This window comes from Urocitellus parryii, chromosome 4 (assembly GCF_045843805.1).
Source record: "Urocitellus parryii isolate mUroPar1 chromosome 4, mUroPar1.hap1, whole genome shotgun sequence".
Lineage (NCBI taxonomy): Eukaryota > Metazoa > Chordata > Mammalia > Rodentia > Sciuridae > Urocitellus > Urocitellus parryii.
The window spans coordinates 19,350,852-19,375,647 of record NC_135534.1 but is presented as its reverse complement, the minus strand read 5'-3'; the positions used below and the strand labels follow the sequence as shown (position 1 = coordinate 19,375,647).

Genomic DNA, 24,796 nt, shown 5'->3' with positions numbered 1-24,796 from the left:
TGGATACAATCACAGTATGTTATATATGTATATGAAATTGTCACAATGATTCTCATTATTTTGTACAATTAATATGTCCTAATAATTATTATAATAAAAATATTGCATGCTTAAGACCGCTATCATCTATAGAGAGATGGAGACACAGAGAGCTGGGTAATTTTATACATGAATATTATGCATAAATATATGCATGTTAGGACAGGAATGTGAGAATAGGAAGGTAATCTAGGCAAATGCAGTCATTTTATATAGAAGTAGAAACAGGGGGGAGTGAGAATTGGGGGGTGGCAGTGAAACATCATGGCTATAGTCAGATAGTTAGTCAACTCCTGAACCAGAATCAGTGTCCAGGGACTGTCTTTCTCATTGTTATTATTATTGCATTTATTTTCAGTAGGCAAGTCTGGGCCAAAAGCCTGTTTCTGTCCTAATTTGAATATTTTTCTTTTAATTCTTTGTCATTGAGCATAAAAATTGTGTTAATTTTACCAAGTAATTGAAACAATTGAGCCTTTCCTGAAGTCATAGGTAATTTGTCAAAGATTCACTGTACAGAAAAGAAATTCAGCAGGGGAGTTGGTCCCTTGGTTATAGCATGTAACTTAATTCATTATAATAGTTCAAAGCTCTCACCATTTAATCACAACCTTTGGACTTTATGTGGGTGGGTAGGATTTCTACCTCAAAACAGGATCTCAAGATCTCTAGGTTTGCTATTCCTATAGCTTTTGTTTGTTTCTTAAAAATTATAAACCCAAATATTAAACCTGACATAGATTAGTTTTGATTATTTCTTTCTTTGTTATCATCTTACATCATTTCTTTATTTTTCAAAAGCTCTCAGGACCATGAGTGGCTTGTCCTTGGGGACGAATCCTATCCTTCAATTGCAGTAGCAACTCCCACCCAGTACCATTAGAAGACAGCCTAGGTTGGAAAATGACTGGAGTGTGGTTTGGGGAAGACAAAACCTCTTAGCCCTCTCACTTCATCTATGAAGAGAAGGGAATACCTCTGTAAACTCATTTCAGTACTGCTCTTAGAGTGGTTTAACTGAGACTTTGTCTACTGGGTTCCTCAGTGAGAAATCTACTGGTTGGTAAGATTAGCTCAGAGAACTTATTGGCTGAAGTGTTAGAATTTTCAGGGAGAGATCCAATGCTCCTTCCTATTTAAGTTTTCCCAAACCAGAACAGGTCCTTAAGAAATGGTCTATTCCAGAGGAGTGCTAACTTCGTGATGAATTGGAGACACTTGACTATATTTTGAGATCCAACTGGTCTAATTCCTTTTTCCAAGGCAGAACAAAGCCACACCAGCTCTGTTGACCTGAAAGTAGGTTATGTGAACAGAAGTGTATTTCGTATGTATTTATGTATTTAGTATTGAACGTGCAAGATTTCTAAACAGCTGTAGGATATTGGGTAGCTTAAATTTGATCTTCGACCTGTGGTAGTTCATGTGTGAAATGAGGGGGTCAGGTGTGATGATCTTGGGTGGGACAGGGGAAAATAAATTTAGTTGGTAATTTTTATTTTAGTAAAGCATGCATAGCATAAATCTTGATGCTTTTGAAAGCCCATTACATTCTTAGGTTCTGTGAGGCATTATTTAGCACTTACAAGGGAGAGCTGTGATTGAGGTAGAGGTTCCACTATTTCACTTGGGTCAGTCATAAGGGTGCATCAAGGCTCTCCTGTCTTTCTCTAGGCGTTGTCCGCATCCTGTTATTATGCTCTGGTGTGATGCACAGAAGGTCACCTGGCATATATTCTACTCACTGGTGTGTTGGTTGTGGCTTCTATATGTGCTGATCACCTTTCCACTCCCTGGTTTCTGAGTGAGGCAGCATTGTGGGGGGAAAGGAAACATTTCTCACCACTAAGTTGGAGACATGGTGGGAGCAGGTAAATGGGGATGAGGGGTAGCAGACAGAGGAATGAACATAGGAAAGATGTGATGGAAAAGGAAAAGATAGCTTTCAAAGAGGAAGGCTAGCAGTTATTTCTCTTCTAGGGAATGAAGCCTAGAGAAACCTGAACTGTTTATGATTTTCCTTTTATCTCTGAGTAATTTTCATATTGGCTTAAGGCACATTTACTTAATTGCTCTAATGGGCCAAAAAAGATTGAGCTTATGCTCATTTAAGGTGTGTTTATGTAGGCAAATAAAAAATCTGGCTTCCAACATTCGGTTATATTTCATTTGAACTCCTCACTGCTGTGTTAGTTATGTGCCCTATTCCTGCAAATGATATAGCATTATCTTTAAAAAGCACGGAATCTTGGCTTTTAAGTTTATTCTCTATCTATCTCTGTTTTCTCATGAGAAAAATATAGGAGGGAAAATAATTATATTCTATGAAACTTGAGTGAATTAATGCATACAGAGCATGTATAAATATGTAGTATACAGTAAATACTATGGAAATGATAGTTGTTGCTACCAATCAAAACTGCAAATAAAAATGAAGATTTAAGAATAATATTAGGGCTGGGGATGTGGCTCAACTGGTAGCGCGCTCGCCTGGAGTGCGTGCGGCCCGGGGTTCGATCCCCAGCACCACATACCAACAAAGATGTTGTGTCCGCCGAGAACTAAAAAATAAATATTAAAAAAAAAAGAATAATATTAAAATTTTTGAATAGTAGAATAATATGTTTCTTAGTACAAAATGAAGACACAGAAACTGCAATCACAAAACAATCTATTACTTGTTTAAAAAGAATATGATAAAGTATGACATGAACACAAAGAGTGAACTTTATGTGGTGAGGTTCTTTATGCAATCCAGAAAGAAGGAAGAGAGGGCATCCTGGGGTAGGAAATAGCTGCATAGTGTTCTTCTGGGGAGGGATAATAGCTTGCAAAGGAAGATCATGGTCAGTTCAAATGAGGAGCTTGAACACCCTGCTGTGGACAACAAGGAAGTGTTGTTAGGTTTTATGCAGAGAAGTCACATGATCAGATTCACAGTTAAGGAAAATGACTAAAGTATTTTTCCCAATTTGCTTAGAGAAGATTCATATGCATTGGAGTGGTTATGGTGAGCCTCACTAAGCACACTGGTGTATTCTGGGCCTGCAAGACTGGCAGGATTTGAAGGGATAAGGAGAGGGCATTTCTGGTGAAGGGAGGCTCTGTGGTGGGAATGGACAGGGTGGTCTTGTGGGTAGGGGAGAGGACCCTGACTTGAATGGAAGGGAGTTGAAGTTGAGTGGGTAAAAGGGTGAATTTTTGAGATGGCTCAGAATGTGAAAGTCATTAAAAGTGAGTAATTCAGGGTTTCCCTGGTGATTTTTAAGTTGCAGAGTGATTAGGAGAAAGAACAGTGTTGGTGACAATTTTCCAGGTGGAGTGTGTGGGATGGATGGAGAAGGCCCATCTGGAGACTAAGGCTTTGGTAATTTAGGCATAGCTGACTGTGAGAAGGGGATGGCAGCAGGAATGGGGACAAAGGGCACCCAGGGATGGTGGTGCAGTGGTTAAATTGATTGGATGAAATGGCCAGTTGGGTGGTGGAAATGAATGGAAGGCACAAATTATGACTGATATAGAAGCTACAAGGCTGGGCAGCTGGAGCACAACAGAGTCATCCAAGTATCTTCCAAGTCACACTTGCCTGTCGATCTCTGTGACCTCACCACTTAGTCCCATCAGTTGTAACCCTGACTTCTCTCTGCCCTTTCCCTGGGCTTGTGCGTGAGATGTGTTGAAAGGTGATTTCTAAGGATCTCACGAATTACACTCATTTGCTGACTTGATTTTCCAAGTAGATGAGTTATTCTTAGTGATTTGGGGTGCCTGGTATCCCCTCACTGCCCTTAGTGGTCAGGGCACACAATAGTGATGAACAATGCTGCTTGTGTTGGCCATGGGTTTCAATGTAATTTATCTGTTGAACTGATCTCTTCACAAACCATTAGCTCTTGGTTAAAAAATTTCTTTCTGCTTCCATGAATGTCTGATTTCCTTTTCTTCTACCCCGTGCCACTCCTCTTATTTCCCCTGTAGCAGACATTCTGTCTAAAAAAATGAAACAGGTATGACTCCTTTATGGGGAGACAGAAAATCCTATTACACCTTTAATATATATTCATATTGCTTATTTTTTTCTTTGCTTTAAACCAATTAAGCGAGACTTCATTTTGATGCATTTGAGAAATTTAATGCATCTCTTAACCCTGTATGGATGTTGAGCTAATTTGGAAATATGACATTTGGGAGAAATATTGCCTTTGTTACTTATAACGATAATTATTGAGATGGTGGATTACATCTGTTACAAGGGACCTTCCTAAAACTCGTCTTAGAATCAGGTAAACATGCACACCCAGTCATGGCAGCACTGGACCCACCCAACAGCGGATCCAGACTGTACCCCAAACAGAGAGAGATTTCCCTTGAGGCTGAGTAGAAAGTGTGTTCCTGCTGCATTTCATGTAAGAGAAGGAGGAGAGTGGAAGGGCCCACCTGTGCCTAATGTCTCTTTCCAAACTGACTCTACCTCCCCTTTGGCAGGGTGGGACTGGGAATGTTGTTTTTTTAAGTCCCTTCACATGCAAGGAGACATCAGGAGTGGAAAAAAATGTTCTTCCATGACCTTTTAAAAAGTGATCTACTGGTAAATGTGTCAGTGGCTTTAATCCTGGTCACATGGATCAGAAACTTTGTTTTTGGTTTGAGGGATGAATTTTGAAAAGTTAAAGATACAAGTCAGAAAAGTTTTAGAATGTTGTAGGCAGAGTTTAATGAGTGATTCAGGTGGAAGCTCAAAAGACCATAATGCCAATAGGACTATGAACACTAAAGACTGGTTCATGAGATTTGGGAGAAGGAGGACTCCATTGGAAAGTGGACTAGAGCCATTCATGTTACATTCTGACAAAGAAGTTGTCTATATTGTCCTATATCTTGAGACTTTCTATGAGGCTGAATTTAAAGGTAACAAACTAATTTGATGGAGGAAATTTCAAAGAAGCACAGCATTCAGGTAGTGCTAAGGATATTGCTGGTGGCTTTTAGCTGAGGTTACTGTAATAATCAGGAGAAGAAAGCAAAGCAGAAATATTTTAAAAACTTGCAGTTTTGCCAGAACAGTGCAAGTAAAACTTGGGCTGAGGTAGTTGTGGTTATTGAAGACAATAGAACCACTAAATAGGTGCTAAGTAGTTTGCACACAAACAGTAGGAAAGGTGGCTTGAGGACATCTCAGGAATTGGCAAGAGGACACCCATCCCAGGTTCAAGGGCATAAAAGTAATAATCCCTTTGAGAAAAGACTACAGGGTCACCCTGCTTTCCCAGGGTGGCCTGGAAGTTGTCTCATGTGCTCAGTCACCCAGACCCTTAGAGGCTGCTGCAACGAGGGTCCCAGGAGGACTGGCTACTATTTGAGATGGTGGCAGACCTTGACACCAACCATGTGGTCCTGGTTCTGCAGCAGTGCAGGATGCTGGAGTTAGGGGGTCCTGAAGGCTTCCACTGATATTTCTAAGGAAGGCCTGGGAGGCCAGGAAAAGTGCAGCAGAGTTGAAATCTCTGCAGGCAGGCCCTGAGAGTGTGATTGTGAGGATGTGAGAATGAATCCAAGGCTACCATGTGGAGAACCCTGAGATTAAGAGATACCAGTAGTGTGGAACAAAGCTGCAGGATTCAAACAGGAATGAGCCAAGCAAGAGACCACGTGGGCTCCAACCAGCAAGATTATAGGGGAGGAGCTACACAATGCTTTGGAGAGAACAATACAATGCTATGTGCCCTAGATGCTGGTCATGGGGCTACAGGACTCAGCTGAATTTTGGTCTTGCTTTGGTCCCATCCTTTCTTTCTATGCCCTTATTTTTCCCTTGTAGAATGCAAATATTTCCTCTGTGCCATTATGTGTTGGATATTTGTGACTTGCTTTTATTCTCTACAGGGGAAAATATCCATGAGTTTGTCTTGAGTCTTTGAGGAGACTTTGGACTTGGAATTTGGGGTAATAATGGAACTGTTAACGTACTATGTATTTTGTAGTGTGAGATGGGCATGGGTTTTTTAGGGCCAGGGTTGAATGTTATGGTTTAGATATGAAGTGTCTCCCAAAAGCTCATGTTTGAGATGATGCAAGAATGTTCAAAGGTAAGCAATTAGATGAGATTCTAAATGATTAGGGATTAACTGAGTCATAACTGTAGGCAGGTGTGGCTGGAGGAAGTAGATCATGAGGTGGGGGGAATGACTTGGGGATTTATATTTTGTTCCTCTTGAGTGGATCCTTCACTCTTCTTCTTGATTACCATGTCCTGAGCTACATTCTTCTATCCTGATGTTTTGCCTCAGTCCTGGGCCAGAGCTGTGGAGTTGACCAACCATGGACCAAACCTCTGAAACTGTGAGCCAAAATAAACTTCTTCTGCTCTAAGTTGTTCTTGTCAGGTATGTTGGTCATAGCGATGAAAACATTGACTATAACAGTTTAACCATGGGCTTTTCTTAAGAAATAGATCTTCTTTGTGGTGTTTGCTGATTTTCAGTGTGCATATGTTCCCACCTCAGCTGATTTCAGGCTACCCTGGCAACACTTCTGAATGTGGATTTGGAAAAAAGATGCACCCAAAGTCGGTCTGAGGTGTCCCAATACATCTATGCCTCCAACACTTGTATATTTAACCAGTGCTGGGATGTGTTATTGGAGGTAGAAGGAGCATTTATCTTTGATATACGCTATCAGTTTGCTGTTCAGAATGATTTTACTGATATTTACTTCTGCCATAGAATATGAGGCAAACACCAACCCTAACCTGTGCTATCTTATCCTCACTAACTTTCCACAGACCACCTTTTACTCAAAAGTGATATTTGTTATGTTTTGTGGGCATTTATTTGATTATTCATGGTTATTCTTTCATACGTATATTAATCTTTTAGTCTTTTGTGAGTTTCTCATTTATTATCTCTATTATTATCTTTGCTCATTTTCCTTTGGAATGCATGAACATTTCTTAGAGATATGAAAGATTTCAAAAATAGAAGGCTCTTGAGGTTTATCATACATATTTTTGCATTTTTTCTGATTTTATCATTTGAGTAATGATTTTGTTTATGCTTTTTTGTTTTTTATTCAAAAGTTTTTATTTTTGTGTATATTCAAATGCTATCTACTAACGTTTATATCAGACTTCCATAACATAATCACCAATTCTGCTTTGTATTCTTTAAATATTTGTATTTTTATTTCTAATTCTTTAATTCAGAATTAATTTTGATGGGTGAGAAAGTCTGGTAATCAAATTTAATTTTCCCCCCAAAAGTTTAACAATTGTTCTAGTATCCTCTTTTGAACTGTATACCTTATTTCCACTTTTTCATGATTAATTCTCTTATATAATTGTGAATTAAAAAAAAATACATACCCTTCTATTTTTAGTATCAAACTTCTTTAACTTATAGCCAGCTTAAAAGTCAATATCTGAAGAGAAAAGTGACTTCACTAATTTTTTTTAGTATGTTTTAGTGGTTTTAGAGTATTTTTCTTATAGATGAACTTTAGAATAATTGTGATATTACATTAAAAAATCACACTTGATTTTTCTTGACAATGAAATAATTCATATATTTTTAGATTAAGGAGAATTAAAATTAAGAAAAATTAAAACATAAATCACTGAGTTTTATTATTAGAAAATATGATTAAATCTTTTGTGTGATGGATATAAATGTGATTTCCCATTAATTCATTTGTTGTGTTATATCCTTCAGTAGAGTTTTATGGTTTTTGTCTTTATGTGCATTTTACATTTTAAGAGTTTTGTATTTCAAAAAAATTTCCTACCTATTATATATGTAATATTTTTTAAAATAATTTTATTTTATTTATTTATTTTTATGTGGTGCTGAGGATTGAATCCAGGGCCTTGCACTTGCAAGACTAGTGCTCTACTGCTGAGCCATAACCCTAGCTCCTAGATGTAATATTTTTAAGTTGTGCTTTCTAACTAGTAATTTAATTTAAACTTTCTGGTTGATAGTGCTTTAAAATTGTTTATAAGTATTTTATTTTTGATTAACATGTATTAACTGTCCATTTTAATAGAGTTTATTGTGATATTTAAATATATGCATACATTGTGCACTAATCAAATCCAGTCGTCCTCCTGAATTTGATTAGTGCACAATCTTCAAGTAATCACTATTATACATTCAGGTAGAGGGTTTTTTTTTTTTTTTAAGCTTCAACATATGAGGAGAACCTGTGTCTTTCTGTGTCTGATTTAACTGAGTTTTGTTTCAGTCCTATGTTTCCAATGTAGGAATTTTGCTTTCCAGACACAGAAACCCATTTATACTAGCTAGACAAAAAATTATGTACTTGAGTAATAAAAGGGCTTTTCCTTGCACCCAAGTACACTACAGAGTGAAGTAAGGATGAAAAAGTCAAGGGTCAAGGATTCTCTGCATCTCTGAGATGCCAAGGTCTTGACTTGACTACTTCTCTAGCTGTAAAATACTCATTTATCAGCTCCTTGAGGTTCAAGGATTTTACTGAATACTAAATCTCAGGAGGCTGGGACACACACTGATTTGTTTCCATTGTTATATCCTGACCTTTGCTTTCTGTGCTCTGTTCCTTGCTGTTTGGGTGGGATCTCAGTTTTAGTATATCTTTCTTCTTTTTAAAAGGATGCATGGAATTCTATTGTGTATACATACCATGCTTTATACATTCATCTATGGAAGGACATTTGGGTTACTTCAACACCTTGGCTATTTTGAATTATGATGCAATGAATATGGAAATGCAGTTATATCTTTGACATATTGAGTATATTCCAACATTGTTAAAGAATGGGTTTTTAGCATCCTTGTCACACACATAAAAATGATAGATTGGGTAAAGTGATAGATATGTTAATTATCTTGATTGAATCTTTTTATGGTGCACACTTAGGCCAAAACATTTTTATTTGTCAATTAAAAAGCAAATTGGTAAAAAATTATAGTATGTTTCTGAAAGCTTTCAGTACAAAAAACAGATAAAAGGGAAAAATATATCAGAGAAAACATTCAGCATTTAGTTTTTTGGAATTGGCTAACTTCACTTAGAATTATCTCCTCCAACTCCATTCATTTACCCGCAAATGTCATGATTTTATTCTCTTTTATTGCTGAGTAATATTCCATTGTGTATAAACACTACATTTTTAATCCATTCATCTAGTGAAGGGCATCTAGGTTGGTTCTACAATTTAACTATTGTGAATTGTGCTGCTACAAAAACTGATGTGGCTGTGTCTTTGTAGTAAATAGTGGAGTAGGGAAGGGGAGCATGGTAAGAACAGACAAACTCTAGATAGGGCAGAGGGGTGGGAGGGGAAGGGAGGGGGCATGGGGTTAGCAATGATAGTGGAATGTGATGGTCATCATTGTCCAAAGTACATGTATGAAGACACAAATTGGTGTGAACATACTTTGTATACAACCATAGATATGAAAAATTGTGCTCTAAATGTGTAATAAGGATTGTAATGCATTCTGATGTCATACATAAATTTAAAAAAAGTAATAAAAAAATCTATGAAATAAACAATAGTAATTCTATATATTCTATGATAAAGTATAAAATAGCATAAAGTATTTTATCTTATTGAATAAAAGAATGGTTTGTCTGAAAAAAAGAAAAAAGAGGGGAAATATAGGGATAAGTTTTATAGTAGGGAATCAAATTTTTCATGTTTTTCCTATTAATATAGATCATATATAATTAAAACTTCAACTGGGGAACCTTCATGTGGAGTATACTGTTTTGGGTTACATGATATTTTTATCCTGAGGTATGTATTGTGGTATGCATTTCTTCCGTGTAATCTGGTAGGTGTTTAGTTATGTAAGAACTTCACAGTATTTGCACCAGAGAAGAAACAGAGAGAGACATCCTCACTCCTGTTATTGTATGCTTTGCTAGTGACTAATCAACCTAGAACCACACCTGCAACTGCTAGCCATAGCAGGTTCTCAGAGGACATGCTATTAGAGTGTAGGATCTTTCAGTAGTTTGTGTGGTAGTAGGTGTGAAATGGTGGAATAATGGAGGAAGACTAGTGAATTCAGTTCTCCTCAGAGTGTGTGAGCATTTGTCATAGAGACATGCTCTCTGAAGCTGTGAGATTGGTGAAGAACATAGATCTGCATGAATTGAAGACTGGTATGATGGAGGAAAGGAGACTGCAGAGAGGATTTTGGGAAAGGGAGGGCTGTCAGTGAGAAGTAAGTTCCTGAGGCACAGATAAAATAAATAAGGAACACAGGAGTAATGGTATGTGCAAAGGGGATTTCCCATTAGGAGAGAGCTATAAAAATGCAATGCACATAGTAAAAATACAGGCTATTCACCTGAGTGGCTCATAAAATTCTGAATTATCTTGTGGTGAATTAGAACATTCAAATAAAAATCAGAAAGAGTGGTTCTAAGTCCCAGAATCCACCATTTTCTGTGTGGTCATGGAAAAATAATGATTTTCTGAGCCTTCATTTTCTAATAATAAAAGTAAATTAATTAAAATGAGTTAGTGTTAGATGGCTAAAATTTAATGTTAAATGATTACATGCTGGCTAAATGAATGATTGAATAATAAGCATACTGTAAACTGGTTTTCACCCTCTAAAGGGATACAACCACTGTATGCTTTATTGCAGGTTCCCTGAGGATCTGGTATCCAGCACACCTGAACTGAACCCATGGCCAGTGCAAACAATGTGACTGAGTTAATCATCACCGGCCTTTTCCAGGATCCAAAGGTACAGAGAGTGTGCTTTGTGTTGTTTCTCCCGGTGTACCTGGCCACTGTGGTGGGCAATGGCCTCATTGTTCTAACAGTCAATATCAGTAAGAGTCTACACTCCCCCATGTACTTCTTCCTTAGCTACCTGTCCCTGGTGGAGATCTGTTACTCCTCTACTGTGGTCCCTAAATTCATCACTGACTTACTTGCCAAGGTCAAAACCATCTCTCTGAAGGGCTGTCTGGCCCAGATCTTCTTCTTCCACTTCTTTGGGGTCACTGAGATCCTCCTGCTTGCTGTGATGGCCTATGACCGCTACGTGGCCATCTGCAAACCCCTTTACTACACAGCAATCATGAGCCGTCCTGTGTGTCACCGTCTGGTGGTTGGTTCCTGGCTGGGGGGCTTTTTTCACTCCATTATTCAGATTTTTATCACCATCCCACTGCCTTTCTGTGGTCCCAATGTCATTGACCATTATTTCTGTGACCTTCATCCTTTATTTAAGATCGCCTGTACAGACACATTTGTGGTTGGCATTATTATGTTCGTCAACAGTGGATTGTTCTCTGTATTCTCCTTCCTCTTCTTGGTGTCCTCCTACATCGTCATCCTGTTCAACCTGAGGAACCACTCTGCAGAGGGGAGGCGCAAAGCCCTGTCCACCTGCGCCTCTCACATCACGGTGGTCATCTTGTTTTTTGGACCTGCCATCTTCCTCTACTTGAGGCCCGCCTCCACCTACACTGAGGACAAACTGGTGGCCGTGTTCTACACCGTCATCACCCCCATGCTGAACCCCATCATCTACACACTCAGAAACGCAGAGGTGAAAAATGCCATTAAGAAGTTGTGGGGCAAAAAAGTGAACTCAAGGATAGGAAAAAAATGAAAACATGAAACAGGGTGACTAAAAGTGCAATCTGATTTCAGTCAACCGTGAAGGAGTAGAGCAAAAGTTTACCTGTTCTTCATTTTGTTGTAATTCTAATGAGTTAATTTAACTCCATGGTACCATTTTAGACCCTGTCATAGCTATCAGTATATGGTACTGTGTTCACATTGGGATGCTTTCTGTGTCTTCTCTAATAGTCAGCAGTGCGAAGCCTTTAAAATTGACAGATGGATCATGTGAAATGGAATTTCACCAAGTCACCTCTCAGCAGTGTCACCTTGGCTGTATTCATTTCACCTCTGTGGTTAACATGTAGTGGAAGGGGGAAGGTTCATGGTACTTGGAGACCAAAGTCCATGTTTTAGCTGGTTTTTCTTACCAGTGTGATCTTGGGGGGGGGGGTTCCAGGCAGCCTTCTGTACTATATTTGGTGACTTCTTCCTATTAGTCTGGTTCTCATGCCTGAAATTCTACGGTTGGAAATTTATTTCATGAGTAAGAGTAGCATTGTTATAATGAAAATGTCTCTGGGTGAGTGAAAGTCAAGAAAAGTGCTACTAACCATTATTATCTGAATCTAAACAATTTTAAAAGACTCTTCTCTTCTAGACAGTGGTTATCTGGGCTCTGAGGGAAGGCCAGTGATTTAGCTAGGACTGTGTTTGGTTCGACCTGGTGAAGAACAGCTGCAATCAAACCAATCTCACTGCCTGTTCTTATGTGAACTGTGACCTAAGAAATGCTTCTATATTTTTAATGATTGATAAAAATAATCAGAAGAATAAGAAGATTTTTCTGACACATAAATGTTATGTGAAATTCACATTTTAATGTCCATAGTATAGTTATTGGATGAGAGCCATGCCCATATTTTATAGGTAAGCTGTACCTTTTTCTATGCTTCATGGGAAAAATTTAGCAGAAGCTGTGATAGAGATTGCAGAGTCTGCAAAGCCCTAAATATTTATTTTCTAACGTTATAGAAAAAGTTTACCCAGTCTTGGTTTAAGCCACAGTATCATGTCTTGCTTTCTAAAGGAAAACTTTGCAGATCAATGGTTTGATGGTGTTTTCCTAATTCTGTAACTGCAGCACATGGATTGGTGCCTCCTCAGCTCTCTATATTGTCATCCTAGGATGCAAGATGCAGAATGGCAGCTGCTTCAAGCTTCATATCTTCTTCATATGAAGAGTGGGAAAGGCCCATTCCTTATTTTGAGAAATAATTCTGAGAAATGTTTCAGCAAAAAAAAAATTTTTTTTTTTTTTTTTTTTTTTTTTTTTTTTTTAGCAGAAAGAGGTCATGAGGTTACCCCTACATGCAAAGGAGGCTGGGAAAGAGAGCATTGGGAAATGATGTTGGGATTACGTGATGGGCTTAGATGAGGCAGAGTTTCTGCCCTGACTGGGTACATTGCTATTAGAACAAGCTCAGGGTCTGCCTTGAAGGAGGGAGTGCTGTCCATAGGAGGTTTGGTGAGATGGTTTCTTGGAGATTGGTACACCTGGGCATAGCAAGGTAGTTAAAGATTTGACTGTGTCACCAGATTGACTGAATAAAATCCAAATCTACCACTGAATGACTGGATAACGTGAGATAGGCAACTGAAATTTTCCATGATTCTGTAACCTTGTCTTGGAAATTCAGGGCAAAGAGCAGAATGGTTGTCCTAATGCACAGTTTTCCTAAGAGCAGACCCAGTTTTCATCTCCCTCTGATGGATAGAAGGCAGAGCTGGGGTGTGAATGCCTGGGAGTTGGGAATGAGGGACAAACTACCCTTGGAGTCCTTGAGGACAGAGAATGGATCCTATTTGCATATGTATTCCTGTACCTAAGGTCTGGGGCCAATTCACTACAGTTTCATTCTTCACATTGCAATTTGCTAATGTAGGTGAATTACCACATGAGTAATGTCCTGGACTTTTGATCTATCAAAACATGTTTCCATCAACCCTTTATAAAACTTGTAGTTCTTATGTCTTGTTCAGGTCTATAATGAGCAATGTATTTGGGGGGCAGATTTTGTGTAGTTTGAAACTTTTTGTGTATCTTTGAATTTCTTGGAAACAGTGAATGTAAAAGGATTAAATATATGGTGTTATGTCTCTTTTGATGAGTTTTATTATCAGTCAACTGCCGTGCTATTTCTCTTCACTCTTGGTTTTATTTTCTCAAGCAAAGAATAGTATAGTTCCAAGTATAGAAGAGGAACATCCCACCTGGGCATGATGTCTCAAGTGTTAACCAAACTTACCTGGGTCAGATTGAGTTTCAGCCTCACTTCTTCACCCCTTCCTGTGTCTGTGCCCTTTTCCATGTGACTTTGCAGTTGGCACAATGACTGACAGATGACAGACACTCAATTGCTGCTGAATGAGTAATGTCAAGATTGTGTCAACATTTGTCTTCATCATTTGGAAGGGTTTAAGTCAGATGTGTGGTCCCATGGAGTGAGGGGTTTTCACACATTATCTTGCAGTAAAACAATACCAACTTTCCAAACTGTGTGGGTACGCCTGGAAGCCATATTTGGATTTGTTAATATTGTAATTGATATGCCTTATATTTGCGTAATACCTTGTTATTATTATTCCAAAGCCATTTCACATCTACTACCTCACTGGAGTCTCGAAGAAATCCTGTGAAGTCAATGAAACAAGAAATAAAACATACGTTTTACTTGCAAGGATCAGGATCTGAAACAAGAGAGAAGTAAAAAAAAATAAACAATTCAGGGTAGAAACATTCTCTTCACCATGTTTCTCCATCCTTAATAGCTTCCCTTCCAGTTTTCACCTCATGGAGCTCGTTTCTCAAAGCCAAGTTCCTGCCATCCTTATAAAAGAAGTGACAAAATAAGTGTATATCCCTTCAAAGTTATAACGAAGCCTGGGTAATATAATTTTTATTTCGTTCTATGTGGGCACATGCTCCAATAAATCTTTAGGGGTTCTAATGTCATACAGGAAAGAAAACATCAAGTCTTGGGTAACACCTGTGATCTGCTCCAAGACAAATCAGGCACATGCCTGGGACCAGATCCAACTATTCTGATTCAGATATTTCCTTCTGTTGTAGTTCCCTATCTCAGATAGTTTTTACTTTATAATCAACTTAAAATTATATCCAGTGAAACGTAAAGACCTTAATTGTACAATTCAGTGGTTTTTTTTTAATCTTTGGATAACTAATGAGCATCCCAACTGAGATGTAGATATTTTATCATCCCAGAAACTTCTTTTGGCTCTTGTAGGTATCCCCTTCCCCAACCCCAGCTTTAAGTTCTATCATCATGAATTAATTTGGCCTCTTCCCATGTACTTATGAATGGAAGCTTTGGTATCTGGCTTTTTTTTTCTTCATTCAACACAATGTCATTGGAAATTGTCTGTGTTTTGGATTCCAATAATTTGTTCTTTTTTAAAAAATTGTTCTAATTAGTTATATATGACAGTAGAATGCATTTTGACATATTATACACAAATGGAGCACAAGTTCTCCTTTTTTTTTTCTGGCTGTACATGGTGCAGAGTCACTCCAGTAGTGTAATCATACATGTATACAGGGTACTAATGTCTGTCTCATTCTACTGTCCTTCCCATCACCACAACCCCACCCCTTTCCCTCACTCCCTTCTACACAAACCAAAGTTCCTGCATCCTTCCCTATCTTTCTGCCTTACAATGGATGCTCTTTGTATTAAGTAGAATTTCATTGCATGAAGATACCACAATAAATAAAATTCACTGTTGGATATTGGATTGATTTCAGTGTTTGTTTGTTGATGAAGTAAAACCTCCTGGAGACTTTTTTTTCTTTTTTTTTTAATTGATTGTTCAAAATATTACAGAGCTCATGATATATCATCTTTCATACATTTGACTCAATCCTGGAGACTTTTAAAAAAATTATTCTTCTTTAAAAATATAAAGTTACTTATTTTTTCTAAATAACTTTTCACAAGGAGGAATGTATATGGATTAATTCCTAATTCTTTTTTAAGAATATATTTATTGATCATGATGCTAGAGATAGTACATGCTAGGCAAGTGCTTGATCACTGAACTACACTTCCAGCCTGGATATATTCTTAATTCTAAAAGAAAAGGATTAGTGTTGTCAAAATCAATGGTTACTCTTGACCAAGTTAGGAAATGAAGTCAATTTCTTATGACAAATGTAAATTAAAGTTTTATATGAACAAGTCCACTTTTATACCACAAAATACTTTTAAAAATGTAGTTTCCTCCAATAAACATTCACAGACACAAATTTGAAAATTGACTTCTGTAGAGTTATTAAAGCAAACTTTCAGCATAGAAAATATTTTGGTTGAAAGATTTTCACAGAAACTCAACTTCATGAGGATTTATTATACACACTTAAAAATTTTACTTAAATATTTTAGCATTTTATGTAATTATTTTTTTCTTCAATAATTTTAGACTTTTATGTAATTGTGTGCCAATTATCTTCCTTGTGTTTCTTTCTCTATAAAGAATAATGTTTGGGCTGGAGATGTGGCTCAGCGGTAGCGCGCTCGCCTGGCATGCGTGCGGCCCGGGTTCGATCCTCAGCACCACATACAAACAAAGATGTTGTGTCCGCCGAGAACTAAAAAAAAAATATTAAAAATTCTCTCTCTCTCTCTCTCTCTCTCTCTCTCTCTCTCTCTCTCTCTCCTCTCTCACTCTCTCTTAAAAAAGAATAATGTTTAACTCAGTCTTTATATGTGCAAAACATATTGTGTTGAACTTAAATCTTAAAATGTCTCATTATAGTTTCTCTTCAGTTAGTAGTTGAAACGTATGTCATCTCCATTCAACTCTGAATATAGTCAAGCCTGAATTGAAAATATGTGTTAGTAGTGCTTGCCTAGAGCCCATTCTTTTTACAAACATATATTCATTTTACAAAATATTATCTTGTTTTATATATAAAACAATATAATCCATCTCTAAAACATTCTGTCACACTAAATTTAAAACACACAAAAGCGTGGTCACAGCACTGTAAGGAATCCCCATGTTCTCCACACTTAATTTCAATGCTTATGAATTCAGAGCAAATCTGCTTCAGCTATAGCAGGGCATCTCCTGGGCAGTCCTATAGACACTGGGCTGGGTAATTCTCTGCTATGTGGACAGTGCTGTGCCTTGTAGGATGTGTCACAGCCTTCCTGGGCTCTCCCTGCTTCATGTGAGCAGCCCCTCCCTCACCAGCCAGCTTGGACAATAGCCAATGGCTCCACACATTACCCAGTGTCCTCTGAGGTAAATCACCCCTCCTGGGAACCACCCATCTATTCCTCTTCCACACACAGGCTTGAGATGTGCTATTTCAGTTTCCCTAAGCCTTGGACCCACACTATTGAGTACTGTCATTTTATATCAAGCCCCAGGATCAAGCTCCTGATGAGCAGGAGAGGGATCATTGCCTTGTGAACAGTGCCATGCAGGTGAGTGCCCTCTGAGCACTGGGTGAAGTTAATTTGTTTACATTTCTCATCTATTCCTTTTTTTTCCTTCTAAAAGGCCTGTGAGGTCCTGCATCCCCTGAGATATTCTGCCTAATTAGGAAGGGGAAAGGCTACAGATCCCCTGGGTCCCTCTTCTCACCTGATCATGCCTTCCCCCGAGGTGTCCCTTATGCAGTATGGACCTAAGGCCGAGCTGCCAGGGTTCTTAGTTCTCCGTGGAACACAGGGGAGGCGAGTCTACTTTGAATTTTTTTGAATTTGAGATCCAAATGCTTCAGTCTCCCACATTCTCAAGTCTAAGGCTGTAGGGGTAGCAGATCCCTGTCTTGGAGCTCCTGGCAAGCAGGGGTTCTGGTTCCTAGATTGGTCGAATGCTTCTCCGTTGGCTAACTGGCAGCTTGCGTGAGCCCAAGGTTGCTCTCAGGGAGGAACATGCATCTCTGTGTTCAGAACAGAAATTTGCACCTCTGTTCTCAGATGAGAACAGAAAAGTCACTGGTGCCAGTTTTGTTTTGTGAACATGAGATTATTTAGTGTGTGAAGATTGATTTCACTTTTAAAGCAAAGAGAATAGGCCCTGAGGCTCACGATGATTTTCAACATTTTCTTCTCTGGGTCCGGTGCTGGTGGCAGCTTTGTGTCTGGCTCCAGGATTCAGGAATGGAGAAGCTGTAGTCTTGGTCCTTCGGGACCTTTGTTCTTACAATACTTACTGAAAACATGATATAGCAAATACCACGTTAAGAAGGCCTGGGAAGACACCCACCCACTGTCACTCACCCCAGTGACACTCACTGAGTGCTATTAGGTGATGGTCACGGGAGCCAGCAGTGGAGATGGAGTGGTGAGAAGATGCAGTCTCTCTTCAGGAGGTTCAGATGGCAGCGGGGCAGGTGGGCATATAAAACAATATAATCCATTGTGAAGTCCTGTGATTGCTAAATGTCCTGAGGGGAAGGGGGCCACTGGCTGTGAGACCCTCTGGTCTCATAGCACGGATTTTTATCTGAGAGGAATTCACAGCAGCACACAGAATGGCAACTTTATAACTTGGAATCGCACTGGGATTGGCATTCGTGGTGTCTCCCTCTGAACTAGGAAAATTTGCATGTTACAGTTTGGATCATGAGTCCAGAGAGGCTAAGGAACTTGCTAGATATCACATAGGTAGTATTTGAAAAACACCTTAGCTTGAACCCAGGAGTCCAGAATGTTCGCAGTGTTTTTTTTTTTTTCATGAATGACTTGGCAGAATTCCCCAGTGATCTATGAACTTGGGGATGGACCTTGCCTTCTCTTTGTTTCTGTAGTTGTAAGTCCTCTCTGTAAGTCCCCTCTGCCTCCTGGTGGTCTTTAACAACCTTAGCTTGTCTTCAATCACTGCAGAAAGAAAGGTAGCCTTGTGGCGTGAGTACAAGTCCCAGGCTCAGGAGATCTGGGGTCTCCCTGAATGAGACCACATTGACTTCAGCTAGCTTGGACAAAGTCCAGCATGGAGCAGGACAGTCTAGAGATGGGGGAGCTTTGTTGGCACTGGATGCATAATGATCAGAAGAAATGGAAAATGCTGGTAAAGAGGAAAATTGGGTATGTACTGAATGGATCCTAAGAAAGCAATAAGGTCACACAGAGACGAAGTTTAGAGGATAAGAAATAGGCTGTGAGACAGAAATAAGGATTCAGAGAAATTGGTTGTCTTGGGGGTGCACCAAAGGACATCTCTTCTGAAGCCTCTGAGGGCATGTGGACAGGTTGAGAACACTGTTTTGGAAACCAATTTTAGGAAACAAGAAAGAGAAGAATGATGTAAGAAAGTTTCAGTTAAAGGATAATTAAAAATATGCAAAGCTCTATTACATAGACACAGGAACACCCTGTCTGCCCCACGTTGTCCAATGACTTACTGACTTTTAATAGGTTAACCACTCCTTTGCTGTTTCCACTAGTACAACTTCTGAATACAAAATGATTTTACTTTCCAAGTGACAAATATACTTGATGAATCCCTATATTTTGTAGAATAAAACCCATAATGTTATTTTAAAATATTTTTTTTTAGTTGTAGATGGACACAATACCTTTAGTTTTTTGTTTATTTATTTATTTATTTATTTTTAGGTGGTGCTGGGGATTGAACCCATTGCCTCTTGCATGCTAGATAAGCGCTCTACCACTGAGCCACAACCCCAGCCAGAAAGAAAGGAATCTTTGTGGTGTGAGTGCAAGTCCTCAGGCTCCCAGGCTCAGGAGCTCTGGGGTCTTCCTGAATGAGACCATGTTGACCTCAGCTACAGCTTGGACAAAGTCCAGCATGGAGCAGGATAGCCTTGGTGATAATGATGTGATGATGATGATGATCTTAATAGTTCTTTATTAACCTGTACTAGTCTCTCTCTACACTTTTATTTGTTGCTATTCTTTCCTTTATTCCAGCCACGTATGATGCATTTACAGTTGCTGTCTCCATTCCTGGGATGCTCTTCCCTTCTACACTTTACTAACTCCTCCACACTTTTTAATACCATGGTCATAAGCCTCTGACACAGGCAAGTGTCTCTGTGTAACTCACCCACTTCATGAAGAAGTCTGTGGTTTTATATCATTTCAGGTAACACCACACAAATTTCTGCCTCTCAATGGTGACCTCATGGCTAATACATACAATGTGACTGAGTTTATTTTCTTAGGACTGTCTCCCAATCAGGAGGTGCAGAGAGTTTGCTTTGTGATTTTTCTGCTCTTGTACGTGGCGATTATCCTGGGGAATTCCCTCATTGTGCTCACTGTCCTGACCAGCAGAAGTCTGGGATCCCCCATGTACTTCTTCCTCAGCTACCTGTCCTTCGTGGAGATCTGCTACTCCTCCACTATAGTCCCCAGACTCATCTCAGATCTGCTGGCTGAGAGGAAAACCATACCTTGGTGGGGCTGCATTACACAGCTTTTCTTCCTGCACTTCTTTGGGGGAGTTGAGATCATCCTGCTCACAGTGATGGCCTATGACCGTTATGTGGCCATCTGCAAGCCCCTCAACTACACCACCATCATGAACTGGCAGATGTGTATGGTCCTGGTGGGAATGGCATGGGTGGGGGGCTTTGTGCATTCCTTTGCCCAGGTCCTTCTCATCTTCCAACTGCCCTTCTGTGGTCCCAATGTGATTGACCACTATTTCTGTGATGTTCTTCCCCTACTTGAACTTCCCTGCTCAGACACTTTCCTCATTGGTTTGATGATTGTTGCTAATGGCGGAACCTTGAATGTAATCAGTCTTTCAGTCCTTTTGACATCCTATACGGTCATATTGCTTCATCTGAGGACTCGGAGCTCTGAGGGGCGGCGCAAAGCCCTCTCCACCTGTGGGTCCCACATCACCGTGCTCATGTTGTTCTTTGTACCCGGTGTCTTCATCTATCTGAGGCCTTCGACCACTCTGCCTGCAGACAAGATGGTAGCCGTGTTCTACACAGTGGTGACCCCACTCCTCAACCCTGTCATCTACTCCCTGAGGAATGCTGAGGTGAAGAAGGCCATGAAGAGGCTGTGGACCAGGGCAATGAAACTAGGTGGGACATAGAGGCTGAGCCTTGGTACTGGTCCTTGGATTTATAATGATACTGGGATCCAAACTGCATGGGCATACTATGTAGGAGGAAAGGTCACAGGATATATTAGTGGTATTCTATCTTTTCTCCATCTTCAAAAATTTCATTTTAATTGTTTGTAATTCCTTATGGACATTCCATAACCTACCTAGCCATTTTAAGTTGTCTTTCATTTTTTTTTACTACTTCTATGATATTGTGGTAAATATTCTTGAGTAGGAATATGTACCTCTATTGCTGCTTTTATTTTAGACTCATTTATTGTAGTGAATTTACTGTGTAATTGATCGTAAAGACACTTGATGCACAGCATTAAATTGAATCAGCTATCTTTTGAAAGTGCTTTTTACAACATTCAACTCTGTCATTAAATATTTGTTCATCCATAAATAACATTTTAATTAATAAAAAAGAATCTCCCACCAAGACAGTTATTAATTTCAAGTGGATAAAAATAAAACTTCACTGCCCCCTTTTCACCATTTCCCAAGGTTAACATCACTAGGAGTGGCATAAGTCAGTGCCATATGTCTCCTGATGTGATTCACTGTTGGGATAAGCATCATGACGATAGTATTTCTACCAAAACCACAAAACTGAGTATGATCAAGAAAAAAGAGAATAAGGGAAACCTGAATTAAGGGGAATTCTGTAACATTACTGCTCTTCACTCTTCTAACATGTGAAGGAAAAGGCTTAATTATTGCAGTTTAAACATTGATGACAACTGAATGCAATGTGGGATTCTGTATTAAAGGATGATATCGGGGCAAAACTCTGTAAATGAGCCATTATAATTGTATAAATATTAATTTGCTGATTTTGAAACTTATGTTTTGCTATGTCAGAAAATGTCCTTGACTGTTGGATGATTCATTTATTAACTAGAGATAAAAGGGCATGTTGTTGGTAGCTTTCAGAAAGTTTAGAAAAATATTGTTATTTTTATTGCATATATTTAAGGATTTCTACATGCTGTTTGATGTATATACATAATGAAATGATTTGTATACTGTGAAGTGAATTAAAATATCCATCACTTTCTATAGTTAGCATTTTTTGGTGATAAGTTTACCTAAAGTTTTCACTCTAAGCAATTTCTCATTAGAAAATATAACATTGTTGGATGTAGTTCCCAGGCTCTACATTAGCTTTGGAGACCTATCTTTTAGAGCTACAAATTTGTATTCTCTAACCTACTTCTCCCTATTTCCATTGTATGAGAAATATTCTATCTATGCCTTTGTCTGTATATTTTTATTTGTTTAGAATGAAGGATAATGAAAATATGGAGAAATACTAATATTTGGGGAATTTGGAATAAGGGAAGTAGGAATTCTTTCTACTTTTCAACATTTCTGTAAGTCAAATTATTTTACAATACAGTGTAAAATGTTTTGCAAATTAGGGGAAAACTTATTGTATAATTTGCATTCTTTGATTTTTTTTGGTGGGGATAAGTGTTCTCATCTTTGGTTTTGAGTCTTATTTTCAATGTTTATAAGCTTACAGTTTTGTAAGGTATAATTCTATATTTTATTTATTTATTCCATTAGTTTTGCATTTACAATATCCTATGCCACTAATTAAATTCATATTTTACCTTAAAATTACTTAATTCTTTAATTTAATTAGTGCCCAGGTAATATACTCATAAGGTTTGAAGAATAAACAAAATGAGCAGGTACACAAGTGAAAAGTTTCTTTTCATTCTTTTTCCCATTCCTCCTTTCCTTGTCCTACTTTTCTTAGTTTCCTATATTTTTTCACAGTTTCTTTGAGCAAATGCATGTATAATAGGTGGTTTCTATATCTCTACCTTTTATGTGAATAATAACATGCTATATAAAGAGATATGAAATTTGCTTTATAGACATAACAGTGTATATTGGAAATTTTTTTCTATATTGACACTAGGAAAATGTTCTCATTTACTTAAGTAATCTATTGATGTAACAGATGATATAGCAATGTTCAGAGGTGAAATGACTAGATTATGAGAGCTATAACCTCATTAGTGGATTAATACATTTTATGGATTAATAATTTCAATGGACTAATGGGTGGCAACTGTAAGCACATCTGTTGTAGCTGGAAGAAATAAGTCACTGTGGGCTGAATAATATTTGTCCCTGATTCCTTCTTTTCTATGTGTCTCTCTCTCCTCTTCCTGTTTGCCACATGGGGAACAATTTTTCTCTGCCAGGCCCTTCTGCCATGATGATCTGCCTCATCTTGGGCCCAGGACAATGGAATGAGTTAGTTGACCATAGACTGAGACCCCTGAAACCATGAGCTCAAAATAAAATTTCCTCCTCTAAGTCATTATCAGGCACTTTGATCATAGCAGTGGAAAGTTGACTAATACAGACTGAAAAATGTATAGAATTTTGCATATGGAAAAGGAAGGTGAAGTCATTTCAGGTAGAACAAGCAGCATTTCTTCAGGGATTAATAATGGCCATCCATGGGTATGATTAGCGGAGACTCCAAGGAAAATGAAGATTTCCTGGGGCCTTACAACCACCACTCACCTACATTCTGAACTAGTGCCTATAGGAGAAAGGGAAAGATCTTCAAGGCCTCTAGCACACCCAGGATGCTGCATCACTCTTCCAGGGAAGATGCATGCATTTCACCTGATCCTCAGAAAAGGTTGGTGGATGCAGTGCAAACGCAGTGCCACTCCGTGGAATTCCAAAATTGGTCAATTCTGTGATACTCTCTAAATTGTTCACAATGATGTGAGAGGGTACGTGACATGGAGATCCCAATAGGTGAAGCAACAGCATAGACCCAGACTCTCATATCCCTTCAACAAGAAATATTAACAAGCATTAAAAGAAATAAATGTGCCATGGCCAGTTAACATAAGGGGCATGGTTCTAGAATGAAAACACATGGACAGCATAGCCCTCCCCTAAATGCTCTAATTAGGGCAGTAATTATTGTCCAACATTCTGTAATTTTTACTTCTGAATAAAGCTAAAAAATTCCTTTTTCTGAATAAATTTGACTTCATCTTTCCTGATTGATAGGTACAATCTATGCCATTTTTATGTTGTTTTTGTTTATCAATGTTGGACATTGTGAGAGGTCCCAATTCCACCTTATGTGCCAACATGTCAAAAGAACTGAAAAGGCTCCAGGGACTTTTCTGGTGACCATAATCACATGGCGATGGTACTAGGTGCCAAGAGTCATAAAAATTGAAAAATATAATGATACTCTTGTCTACATTGTAAGAGATAATCAGATTTGTAATCTTATGCCCCAATATGCCCTAATAATTCCTATGTATGGTTTACTTTTATATGAAATACAAGCTGTTATCATAAGGGACGTTGAGCACAGGTAGAAGGAAGGAAAGAAGGGGAGAAAGGAGGAAGAAAATGTGATTTGAACCTACAGAACATTTGTTGCAATTGTCTCTGTTTAGGAGTGCAGGTGGATAGCATAAATAACTCTGTTCTATGGCACGGTAGATAGGCTAAATGGATAGGCACATGGATAGGCAGAATTAATATTATTAAATGGCCATACTACCCAAAATCACACATTGTATACATGGATTAAAATACCACACTGTACCCCATAAATGTATAAAATAACTATGAATGGAGGGAGGAATGAAGGGAAGAAAGCAAGAATATGATTTTAGCTTACAAAAAATTGTCACAATATCTCTTTTTTATTCATATTTGGTTTGAGTTTCCAGTTACCCAAACCCATTTATTATGGCATATCAAGGATCCACCAAGTTCCATGAGGTTCAGCAAGACTATCAGACCTCTATTCTTGGACCATTACACCAAGATACCAGGGAGTCTTGGTTACTAAGAAGAATTAACTCATCACTAACATTAAGTTCTTATATTTGTTACTATCATTCTTGAAAACCATACACTAATTAAAATCCGCTCTAAGAAAGACAACAGTCAGAAATATATCATATTCCCATCCCACAGTTCTCCTTTTTTCCCTGAAACTTCCTAATGGCAATTTTCACATTTATCCGTTGCCATGAGGTGAACAGGCTTCCTCCATCA

General features: G+C 38.5%; 2 protein-coding genes across 2 annotated transcripts; both read left to right on the top strand.

Annotated features, from left to right (window-relative positions):
• Positions 1–10,721: 10,721 nt before the first annotated feature.
• On the top strand, positions 10,722–11,657 carry LOC113175080 (olfactory receptor 4B1-like). Its single transcript, XM_026379243.2, has one exon. The coding sequence runs from the start codon at positions 10,722–10,724 to the stop codon at positions 11,655–11,657; it is 936 nt and encodes a 311-aa protein (XP_026235028.2).
• Positions 11,658–19,789: 8,132 nt separating this feature from the next.
• Positions 19,790–24,743, top strand: LOC144254231 (olfactory receptor 4X2-like). Its single transcript, XM_077797244.1, has 2 exons — positions 19,790–20,695; positions 24,675–24,743. Exons 1-2 carry the CDS (start codon positions 19,790–19,792, stop codon positions 24,741–24,743), a joined length of 975 nt encoding a protein of 324 aa, XP_077653370.1.
• The last annotated feature ends 53 nt before the right edge of the window (positions 24,744–24,796 follow it).